Source organism: Tetrao urogallus (genome assembly GCF_951394365.1).
Source record: "Tetrao urogallus genome assembly, chromosome: 7".
NCBI lineage: Eukaryota > Metazoa > Chordata > Aves > Galliformes > Phasianidae > Tetrao > Tetrao urogallus.
In genome coordinates, this window is record NC_136820.1 from 46,247,793 (window position 1) to 46,260,191 (window position 12,399).

The 12,399-nt window shown below is 42.7% G+C and overlaps 1 protein-coding gene across 1 annotated transcript; it reads right to left on the reverse strand.

Moving 5' to 3' along the window:
• Positions 1-3,495: 3,495 nt before the first annotated feature.
• On the reverse strand, positions 3,496-8,965 carry GORASP1 (golgi reassembly stacking protein 1; the record flags this gene model as incomplete). The annotated part of the gene is made up of 9 exons (XM_079538719.1): positions 3,496-3,776; positions 3,989-4,144; positions 4,362-4,506; positions 5,099-5,240; positions 5,781-5,911; positions 6,260-6,346; positions 7,457-7,660; positions 8,460-8,540; positions 8,903-8,965. 9 exons carry the CDS (start codon positions 8,963-8,965, stop codon positions 3,496-3,498), a joined length of 1,290 nt encoding a protein of 429 aa, XP_079394845.1.
• Between the last annotated feature and the right edge of the window lie 3,434 nt (positions 8,966-12,399).

A 12,399-nucleotide genomic window follows, 5' to 3' on the forward strand; every position in this document is an offset into this window, starting at 1 on the left:
CTTTGGGAGACACGTGCTCTTGCCCTTCCTGGGTCTTGCTATCAAGATTTAGGTTGAGGCCTAAAGGAAGTCCCAATAGGTTTTGTTAATGGGATTGTATTGGTCAACAAAAAGTGAAATATTTTTCATTGTATTTTATTTGAAAAAATGAAATCATTGCCTTCTGCTCTATTAACCTAACTCAACAAACTCATTGCTTGAATAAAAAACGTGGCTCAGAACTAAGCTAGCATGTCTTTTACTCATCTTTTGGAAGGGTTGCTTTCAGTTTTTAGAGCCCATTTCTGTGTATGCTCACTTTAATGCGGTTGTGCTATCTCTGCACATTTTTAGTAGTATTTGTGAATTAATGCTTAAAACACAACTGTAATTTTTATTGATAAATTGTCCTGACTTGTATTAACTAATAGCAAGGGTTTGTGCTTTGTTTCAGTAGGCTTTTTTCTGGTCATCTTGTTGACCCATTGTATACACTGTACATTCTCCCAGCAATTTTGTTAGAAATAACCCAATGCTGTAATTTTTCCTCTTTCCTTTTTTTTCCAAAACATCCTAAAACTGCAGTTTCAGGGAAGATTGACAGAGGAGTCTGCAATGCCAGAAGGATAAATGATGTTTCACAATTGTATAGAATAAAAGGCTTTAGTTAAAAGTCTGAAACTGTTTTGTGTATTGGATCACTTGTGTGAGTTTGTAACTTGTACCATTGCCACTTAGTGGCTGAACTGCAAAGGAGTTCCGAGTACTTTGAAGCCTCAAGGAATGGAATGGCTGAGGTAACTGCAGTGCTTTCATCAAATCCTTCCAAGGTGATCTTGTAATGTGGGTGAATATGAGAATGTAGCAGGCCTTCAAATGCGAACTTGGAGATGCTGTTGAGATGAAGAATGTGCACAACTAATGCTGCTTTTGCAGGCAGTGCTTATTTTCATGCTGTGAGAATACTGTGTGCTAGCAGCAGTGTAGAACACAGGTAGCTCAAGTGAGTTTTCTGGATGTAGAAACATTAGTGCTCTAAGTGGCAAATGGGAAAACACCATTGTGTTTTCTGATGCTGAAAGTGCAGAAATGGAATGCTCAATATTTCCTGTGGGTGCTATCAGTTGTGATGCTCTGAGAGGAGAGAGCAGTAAGGTAGAGGCCAAATGCATTTCCAGAGTTCTCAGAGGGAACAGCAGATAGGAGGAATCGCTTTTGCTCATCTTTTAATTTTCATCTTGTTTTTTTGAAATTGCTTCCTGGAAGTCCTGAAGGAAAGAACATAAGATGCACCACCCAGCTTTTTCAAAGTCAGCTTGAGACACATCCCAATGGTGCATTACAAACAGAGCAAGAGATCGAGATGGTCAAAATCATAGGAAAGGCCATTGAGTTGTAGGAGCTTCTTGAATTCTATGCTCAAATTGGAAAGGCTTTGTAAATCAAGTTTTGAGAGACAGAGCCTGTTATGAGGAAAAAGATTGACTGGGGCAAGTGATGTTTTCCCTTCAGTCAGGGTAGTGCTGAAACCAGCAGTCGTAGGCAGTAGTTACAGTTGAAATGTATCATTTTAGGACAACTACGTGAAAGATTTAGTGTAAAATTCAGGAAGACTAAAAGTTATATATATATATAAAAAAAAAAACAACCCTACTCAAAAATGAAGTCAAAGCCTTAAATTCTAACTCATGGCCAGAAAAGGTGGTAGGGAAAAAAATGTGATTTGGGATTTATTAGTTCAGTTGTTTATATTCTGTAGGAGAGGAGTGACCAGGCTAATTGCCCTGACCTTGAGCCAAGGCAAATTAGTGCTTCTCTGAAGGGAAAAGGATGTTTGAATGGTGGCAGCCAGGAATAACAGGTTAGTACCATTAATTAAATGAAATTAGCAACTTGCAGCTGCGCTCACTTGAAAACAGTGGAAGGCAGAGGATGTGAAGTTCCTGCAGTAATCCCTGCTACCAGCTGAGATGAAATTCAGAACCCTGCAGCAGCTGAAGCACCCAACTCAAACCCACCAGTGCCTGCTTGGACATTATGATCTCTACTCTTATACTGTAGGTAGATTCAAGCATCTTGAGACTTAATCTCCAACCTGGCAGGGGATCAGGAATTGAGAATTCGTGCTAAATGAAGCTTAACCTTCTATTAGAAGAATAGAACATACTAGGCTTTCCTAAACTGCTCTATCAGACAAACGTTCCTTGGGCTCAAATCTTCACACCAACTCCTCCCAGTCCCAAGATCCACTTACAATGAAGCAGGCTGGACACAGGCTGCTGTAAGCATCAAGCTCTTTATTCCTATAGCATTTCCAATTCAGTTTTGACACTTCCTCCACTGAAGGTTTGAAAATGTGCTTAGGGTACAGCATCACCTAAATGTATTGCTATAAGCTTAAAAACAACATTGGTAAAGGTGCAATGCTGGAAGCAGTCCTAAACAAACAGTAAGAAATAACAGATCACCTGCATGTCTTCACTTACGAGGCTTAGGAAATTACCTCTAGCTTAAATTACATTATTATAAACCTTTAGTGTTTGTTTGGATGTTTACTCCTCTAGCAGTCAATTAAAGGAATAAAAGAAGAAATTTATTTTAGCAGCAGTAGAAAGATCAGTTAGCAGGCCATCCAGCAGATGGGATTTCAAGTCTTTTAATTCTGCAACCTCTACTTAAGGTGTAATCTATTTGTCTTCTAAGCAGGAAGAAAGCATTCTGACCCCCTCCCGACTTCATAGAATCAGATCATAGAATCATAGAACTGCTTGGGCTGGAAAGGACCATTAAGCTCCAACCCCCTCTGCTACAGGCAGGGCTGCCTTGTTTTACATCAGAACTGTGTTTAAAACTAACAATGACTATGGAATACAAAGAACATTTTGACCCACAGGTACCCAGTTCCCTTCATTCGTTGAGGATTTTCACCACCTTAACTGTACCAACGACACTGAGGGTATTCCCAATCAGAAATAGTAAAATTTAGTGATAAATCACTGCCCTGAGAGGTATAAAAAACACCCTCACGTTGTTCAGTGTTCGTTTCAGATTTACTATTCACCTACCACGCCTTCAGAAGCTATTTGAAAACAAGTGCAAACAAGATAAAAAAAATAAAGCTACAAAAAGCAATAAATGCTGCTGCACCATGACGTACCCCCGTGTCTTAATGATCGGTAGGAAAACAGCAAATAGAAAAGCAGAGGAAAAGCTATTCCTTTGTCACTAAGGAAACTCAGACATTTGATTGCATTCAAGACCATTCTCCAACTAGTTTCCACATTAATTTTGCCTTCCACTTGGTGACTCTGGATGGCATTCAAAGTTTGAATGCAGACCAATCTGCTGAACAGTGGTTGCAGAAGACAGTACAATATGTAGTTCACCTGGATATGTTTTTTTATAGTGTTGTCTACACTAACAAAATAGAACAGATGTAATTCTTTCAACATCATAAAAATATTTCAAAATAATTTTACAGCATACTTTCATCTGTAAAAAGAAGAAGCATCCATTTCACTCATGCCTTTGTGGAGCTTCATCGCCTTTCTGTTCAGGTACTGCTTCATCATCAGGTTTCACCTGAGCAGTGGGCTGAGAGCTCTCAAAACTGTTCATGAGTACTGTTTCTTGGTTTTGGGGATCAGTTTCTAGCGCTGTTTTTGAAGAAATTTCATTAGGAAGAGTAAAAGAAGGTAAAGATGATGCTGCAGGCAGAAGGTGGTCCAACTCTGGCTGCCTGGCAGAGCCTTCAGGACTCTTCATTATATCTTCAGGGCTCAAAGCTGTGGTGTTCTCTGGGAAATCGAGAAGTATGTCATAAAGCAAAGAACCAAACACACACCAATTCCTGTCAGTGCCTCTGGTTATGGTGCCCAAAAAATCAGATTGAATGGCAAGCCTCTGATGGGCACAGCACACAGATTCACAGCTACCAAATACATGAGCTGTGTTTACTCAGCTCTGAGGTCTCTGAGCTCCGAGGTCTGGAAACCCAAAGTACACTTACCAAAATAAGCAGAAGGGTCACTGTTTGACATGAGCTTTTCAGTGCCTACAAAAGAGCCTGCTGCTGGCATGCTGAAGGAGGCGGAGGAAGAAATGCTGGACACGTTTGTTAAGTCAGTGAGCTCAGGAAGTGAAATACCAGACATGTCAAGAAACCCTGAAGAAAGAAAATGTTGTGACACTTTCAGATTAACAGAAAACTTCAGCTTCAAAAGAGACATGCTACGTGCAGACTGAAATTTATTCAGCTCTACACACCACTGCTCATGGTCTTGTATTTAATTCTCAAACTTGTTTAGAGTTTTTTGGTTTATTTAAATGTCCTCTTTCTTTTGAAAGGGAGTAGGTTGGAAAAAGCATGAAAGAAAACATACCTGGATCCATAACCCTCTGGAGAGGGGGAGGAGGAGAAAGTGAGCTTTCTGGTGAATACCCACTCATTTCTTGGCCTGTGGATTGATCCAGGTTCATAAGTACTTCAGAGTTGTCACTTTGAGAAGTAGGTGCTAATAATGCAGCCTGGAATGACAGAGTAAAACACATCTTTTCATGCTGCAAGTGTCAACTGAAATCAGTCTTCCCATGAGACAGTGTTCTGCCTTGGTCTCTAAGTCCATCTATTCAGAGAGAACTTAATGCTGAAACTAATAATCAAGTCACTGTTTATGACTGGTTAAAACATATTCTTTCAAAGCCAACGTGTTCTTTGAACAGCTGACACTTAACTCTTGTAGGTATATTTTATTTCCTAGTCACAAGGATATCCTAAGCCATCTTCTCACTGATCCAGACAGTTATCACATCCTCAGAACAAGCAGCAAGGATCTGACAAAAATGCATTTCAGCCAATACCAATGAAAGAATAACTGGAGGAATATTCATTATTGCACCCAAATACCCAACTACAGTGATGAATACAGAAAGATACCAGATGGAATTTTGAGGCAATAAAGTCTATTTCTCTCCCAAGCCATCATTTCTGCCATCTGCTTGGCGTCATCAACTCTTACTTCTGCTGTGCTCAAAAATACTGCATTCTGAATCTTAAAACAAGCAGAAAATTAAATGAAAATGAAATCCCATAGGATGTGTGATCTTACTTCCTACATACCTCTGTGTAACCATTAGTGGATGGTACAGGAGTTCCAGCTTCTGGTAAGGGCGAAGGTGGTTTGCTTTCTGGCTTTTTCTTTGATGCTATTGACTGTGTTGGAATCCTGTGCAAATAGCCATATCCAATACCACACCCCAAACTGCACAACAGAAGTAAAACAAGATTTGGAAAAAGTCCTTAACAAAGCTGGTAAGCCTTTTAAATTCTGACTTCTAAAACGAAAAGAGTTCGAGTCCTTAAACGGGAGCAGGAAATACCTACCTGCAAGAATCCTTTCTGCTACTAACAGAGCACAAGGCAAATGATATTTAGATAGACGTAGCTCAGCTCTTGGTTAACTATTTTCTATATCTTCATGAAATATACGATCTGACCTGATTTGCATTTCATTCTTGCTTCACCAAATGCTCAAGTGTGAAAGTGTAGCTCGCGCATCTGCTAGCAAGGAAGTCAGTATAAGTTTTACCATCAGTATCAACTCAAATAGGATTAGATCCAGAACATGCCTAATACCTCCCAGCTATTTCTTTTCTTTAATGATGAACAGTTTCACGCGAGAAGGAAACAAGCCTTAAAGCGAAAACAACGAGCTGTAATCAATGACAGTATTCTTAACAAGAGCTCATTTACAGTGAGTGCATAAGCTGTCATCACCCAGTGGCTGTCCGCAGATCAGTACCTTCCTTCTCCACCCCAAGCTCCATTGGGAGTCACAACTACCTCTCGAATGGAGTCTGCTTCAGTGTTATAAACCATCAGCTTCAGCGGCTTTCCCTCATGGGACTCAACCAGCGAGAAGAAATCTTCTGACTAAGAGAAGAAGTAACAGCAGTTATTAAATGCACGAGATGAGGAACTAGAAACAAATGGGTATTTGAGGCATTTACTTCAACGTGAGATATTAAAAACTCAAAGATAGACTAAAACTCATTAATGTACACTTTTTTTTTTTCCCCTCCTTTACCAGGTTTAAATAGATAGATAAATGAGTAAATACTGGTAAAGTTGAGCTCAGCCATTAAGCACCTCAAACGTTAACCTCACAAAATCCAAAACAACCACCCCCCTATGTTCTGTGTGCATGCAATTAGGGTTATAAACCCTAACACATAAACACAGCAGGCATGAAGATGTTATGTGAAGGAACACCAACCCTACCTCCTGCAGAATCTGATCGGATCCAACAATGTAGTCAGAGTATGGCTGCAATCCACCTACAGCAGCAGGAGATGCAGGTTCAACATCCTGTGAAAGAATGGCAGCTGTCACCTGCTCTCTCAGAAGATGAAATTACTAAAAGCTAACTCAAAAGACATCAGGAGAAAAGAACATCCGGTTTACAGGACAACACAGAAGTCTTCAAGCAGTTTATAGTAGGAGCAACACTGTGTAAGACATGCCAAATACAGAAGGACCAATTTGGAAATGAGATGTTTTGAAGTTGATAAGAGGTTGCATTTACTTCAAGAATCACAGACATAAGAACAGACCAGCTCAGTCTTTCCTAAGCTGTTCTACATTTTCAGCTCTCCCTCTTGGTTTTAAAACAATTTTTTGGTGCTTTTTCTACACGAGTATTATTTCAGTGAAGTTGAAAAAACAAAAGCACCAACTGAGCCAGAATCATTGCTTTTTATTTTTATTTTTTGCTTTGCTATTGTTTCTTCAACAAGACAAAACACCCTTCTGCCCATCATGCAGTCTGCACGGTCTGGTTGGGCTGGGGATGCGTTTTATTCTTAGTGGCAGGCAACGCTAACAGACAACAACTTGTCTCTGTTCAAATAGCTCAAGCTTTCAAGACTGTGTTCCCCTCCTCTTCGTGATTTCAGCACTGCACTTCTACATACTACTCTTAAAAATACATATACTTTAAAGCCAGGTTATAGGAACACCAGCAGGCCACCAAGAGACAGTCACCCACAACTGCATTCTACATATACAGCAACATTCTCACGCATAAGGATCTGTAAATCCTTATGAAAACATTCCTGAAATACCTCAGACTATGAATTAGCAATCCTTCTAAATGGCATACCTCATCTAACAAAAAACACACACACACACACACACACACACACTAGATGAAAAGCTTCAAATCTGATCAGTAAAACTGGAGGTTGGTGGCCCTGCCTGTGGAAGAGGGTTGGAACTTGATGATCCTTGGGCTCCCTTTCAACCCAAACCATTCTGTGACTCTATAGAACACCTTTTTGATGTTTACCTCCTAGAGAGAATATATTCCACCAATAAAATAGTATATTGCTGTCTTGGAGGAAGCTTCGAAATGGAAGTCTACATTCTGTTCTTAGCTCAGCAACAACTATTTTGGATAAGCAAGGAATTCTGACTCACCAAAACATGCCACACGTGTTCATTGGCCCCCTGGAAACTGCAGAACCTCACGCTGGCTCCGAGAAGACCTTGTCCTCCCCACATGTTACTGGGGACCACCTCCACCTCTCTTATCTTCATTGTTTTGATGTTATACACCTCCAGTTTCACTGCTTTTTCAGCATTTGCCTTCAGCAGATCTTTCAACATATTGTTTTCTTTATTCTGTAGAGCGATACATGTATATGGTTAATGCTATTTCTAGTTGCTCTCGTAACACAGATGTCACGCTTGTGGCAGAATTTGAATACAAGGAACCAAAGCAGTCATTAGACTTCATGTTTTACAATCAGTCCAGCAGTACAGTTTTCTTTTATTCAGAAGCAGTGTGCGCTCTCAGCTCATGTCCTTCTAAAAGAGTAACTACTCTCATTCAGTTTAATTGCTTACTTTCCTTTTCTTTTAACCTCTGGTAAGTCAGGAATGTTAGATCTTAACTACATGTTTGCATCAGTAAGTGGCAGCACTTCCTGGCTGATCAGTACTGGTCCTTGGGCCAAAGATGTGAATCTTCCAAACCAAAACAATGCATTAAAACGCACTTAATTCTTCCTCATTAACTCACCGTTCAGGAACTGTGACCAGCCCTAAACCATAAGCAAACAGGCCACGTGGCACTTTTCTTCCTGTCAGTGATTCTTTCCCCTATTTTATCAAATGTTCAAACAACTTTGCTTAAACAAATGCTGAGCTCTCACCACTGACTCACCAGCTCAATATTCACCTGGTGGCAGAAAACACCCACGAATAACACCACAAGCACAGAGTTAACCTGCAAAGAAGCCAGGCTGACCAAAGGCATCAGTAAGGCTCTTCAGGCTTTGGCTTACCTTTTTAATGCCACGTGCAACGCCCCACAAGCCATTCTCTATTCTGACAGCTTTGCCTTCTACCCCTCACAGTAATGATACTTCAGGAAAAAAAATGAAGAGAAAAAAGAAAATAAAGTCTTAGAAGGACTCACCAGCCTGGTGTGTCCTATCGCAACGATGAAGTCAAAGAAAGGCTCCAGCCCTCCTTGCTGAGCAGGGGAGTTCTCCTGAACCTGAAGCACATATATGTATACATTTTAATTGTACATGGATCTGCAATCACGTTAAGAGACACGGTGTTAATTATTACACCTGAGTCAATATTTACCTTCTACTGAACCAGAAACGAGACAGCAAGCAACAGACACTGGAAGCAGTCCACAACCGTGAACTCAGATATTTATGTATTCGCTTCCAATCGCCCCTTGGGGCTTTTCCTCCACACACACACACACACACACACACACACACACACATTCCCCAGGTGCAGCACCACCATTTTTCACACACGAGTTCCTCCCCCCTGAGGCAGCGCGGGCCCGGCCCGCCTGAGGCAGCGCGGCGCCACAACCCCCACCGCCCCGCGCCGCCTCACCCCGTGTACGTGGAAGCCCTCGGCGCCGCCGTCCGGGAGCTCGGAGCTCGAGCCCAACCCCATGCCTGGCAGCGCGGCTCAAGCGGCGGCGCCGAGCAGCATCTCCCCGCCGCCCGAACTCGACGAACGGCCCCGCAGACCTGAGCAGCGGAGCGCCGAGCAGGGAGATGCGGGAAGCACCGCCCCTAGCAACGCCTCCGCTCCCGCCCGCCGTCATTGCCGCCCCGCCCCGCCATGAGGGGCGGCTGAGCCGCGTGTGCGGCTGCGCGGGTTGGAACAAGGTTGTCCGTACTCCTCTGGGCGGTCCGTGGCAGTGTCTCACCGCCCTCTCAGTGAAAAAATTCCCCGACGTCTAATTTGAATCTCCCGTCTTTCACTTTAAACCGTTCCCTTTTGTCCTGTCGCTATCAGACCGTGTAAAAAGTCGCTCCCCCTCCTGTCTGTAAGCTTGAGTACTGGCAAGCCGCAGTGAGGTCTCCCCGGAGCCTTCCGCAGACTGACCACCCCCAGCTCCTCGAGCCTTCCGGCACGGCAGGAGCTCTGCAGCCCTCTGAGCATCCCCGTGCCCTCTGAGCATCCCCATGCCCTCCCCTGGACGCGCTCCCACAGCTCCAATCCCTCCCCCAGCATCGCTTCATGGCCCCACGAGGCAGTCACAGAATCAGAATATTTATACAGTCCACTCCCTGTCCCCGCTGCCGCCCCTCTGCTGATGCAGCCCAGGTTGCTGTCGGCCTCCCGGGCTGCAGGCTCACACCGCTGTTGGTGTGCAGCTTTTCGTCCATCAGGACCCCAAGTCCTTCTGCACAGGGCTGCTCTCGGTGAGTTTTTCTCCCAGTCCGTACAGCTGGGATTGCCCCGACCCAAGTGCAGCACCTTGCCCTTGGCCTTGTTCAACCTCATTAGGTTCACATGAGCCCACTTTTCAAGCCTGCACAGGTCCCTCTGGATCACATTCCTTCTTTCTGTTGTGTCAACGGCACCACTCAGCTTGGTGTCATCAGCAAACTGCTGAGGGTGCACTCAGTGCCACTGCCTGTCATTGCAATGGAAGAGCAACGATCCTAAGACGGACTCCTGGTGGACACCACTCATCACTGGCCACAAAGCCATTGACAACAACCGTCTGGCTGCAGCCATCTAAGGCATACAGAGCCTTGGTAATCACTAAGAATTGCTGATATTTCCCTTCTTCCTTAAATTTCTTATCTTCCACTCCATTTGTCTTAGGATGAACTCTGATTCTGCATCAGTAATTCCTCAATAATGGAAGAGTTTCTTCATTCTCTCTTCAAACACCAAAAGAAAATGCCAGAGACTGACCCCGTTACAAAAGGACTACTTAGAATATATAAGACCACAGCCTAAAAGCCCAATGAAATTATTTGCTTTGATGTTTACTGTGGAAGATAGTGAGGAGGATCCCACCCCAAAACATTTTTTTTGTGGGAAACCTGTCAGAGGATCTGCCTTCACTTAAGGTGAATGCCAAGGAGACTTCCAAACTTATGGTTTTGAAGGAACAGGTGGCAATTGCACAAGCTCTTCAAAGGAATTCAGAAATGAGTTAGCACACCTATTGGCTGTAATAAATAGTAGATCTACTAGAAGCTGGCAAAAGGGATAAGCAGTGAAATGACAAAATACACCAATGGAATTATTCAGAGCAGTAAAAGTAAGGAGCAATTCCAGAACTGTAAAAGGTTCATGAAAGATTAGGTGGGCAATAAAAGCATAGATACAACGAAGTGTAAGTAAACACAAAAGGATATTTGTCAGGAAAAGCTCTGACTGACTGCACGTGTGAAAATGTGGGCTCTGAGCTGTTCAGCAGCAGCCTGCTGTGAGAGCTGAGGTTTACAAAGAGGCATTTCAGCTATTGGTAGTAACCGAAAAGCACATCCACTGGGAACTGCTGTAAAAGCAAAAAGGAATAGCAAGGAAGACATTGGTGAATTACCATATGAATTCCATTTTCCCTTGTCTTTTCCTAAAGAAAAACCAAAAACAACCAGTAAGAACTGAAAAGATTGAAAGAGAGCATTAATAATAGTTGAAGGTATCACACATAGGGAATGATGAAGCAAGCCAGCACTTCTTCATTTGGGTGAGAAGCAATTGAAGAGAGAGAGAGAGCATGTGCTACAAAGTCGTTTGTGGTACAGGGGAAGTAGTTGGGAGCTGAGTGTTTGCTCTTGTTCCCTTTTCTAACAAGGGAACTGTTGAAATTGTGAGAGCACAGGTTCAAAGTAAGCAGAAGGAGGTGATTTTTCATGTAACAGCTCATTGAGTTCCGCAGCTCCCTACCACAGGAGGCTGTGATGCCAAGAGTTCACTTGGCCCCAAGGAAGCACTGGACGAGTTCACCAAAGAAAAATCCGGGGAAAGCCAATATGTAGACAGAAACAACTGCAGCAAAAGATATTTTCTGAGCTAAAACCATCCAAGGGCTGGGAGAGTGCTGAGGGGAGTATTGTTTGTGCTAATTAGGAGACTCGTTTCATTTTACTTTCTATCTATATGACTTTTCAACATTTAATGCATTAGGACAATTTTATTTTAATAGCTGCTAATATAATAGATTGTGAAACTGTTTGAGAGCTGGGAAATGAAAGAAAAAAGAAAAGGGAAAGGAATATATTACACAAATATTTTTGATAGCTAATGGGTAGAAATGTTTTTTTTTAGTGGATATGTCTACACTACTCCGAACCTCTTCCTCTTTTTCTGATAAGTAAGAATGTTTGAATTTTTTTCTGCAGTGGGAAAGTAAGTCCTTGTTAGGGGATAAAACTCTTCTTGCAGGTCTGCTTGGATTTGGTTGTCATTTTGGAGCTACTTTGATGTAATTATATGACAGAAGCAAGTAGACTGGTACTGAAAGGCTTTCTGGGCAGTCTTCCTCCTTCCATTTAGAAGGGTTTATGATGATATGCAGGGAGGGCTGTCTGATCATATCCAGGGCATGGTAAAAAGGGAACCCAGCTGTACTTGAATGTGCTGGTCTGTAACTGGTGGGTGAGAATGGTTGTCAAATTTCTTAGCGAATGTGTTCTGAAATCTCACTCTCTAGATGTCATTCTGTTAATTGTTTATTAGATAGTGAAAGTAGGGTTGTATTATCAATCATAGAATCATAGAATGGCTTGGGTTGGAAGAGACCTCAAGGATCATGAAGCTCCAACCCCCTGTTGAGGGCAGGGCCACCAACCTCCACATCTAATACTAGGCAGGCTGCCCAGGGCCCCATCCAACCTGGCCTTGAACACCTCCAGGTATGGGGCATCCACAGCCTTTCTGGGCAGCTGTTCCAGCACCTCACCAGTCTCATAGTAAAGAACTTAAATCAGGAAACGGCCAAGAGTAACACTTGAGGTATTCTCCATAACACTTTGTCAGCAGTGGATTTTCCTTTTATAATAAAGTCAATACACGATAAAAATACAGCTAATTTTGTGAGGTGGAATGTCAGGCTGCGGACATGAAAATTAGCAAGC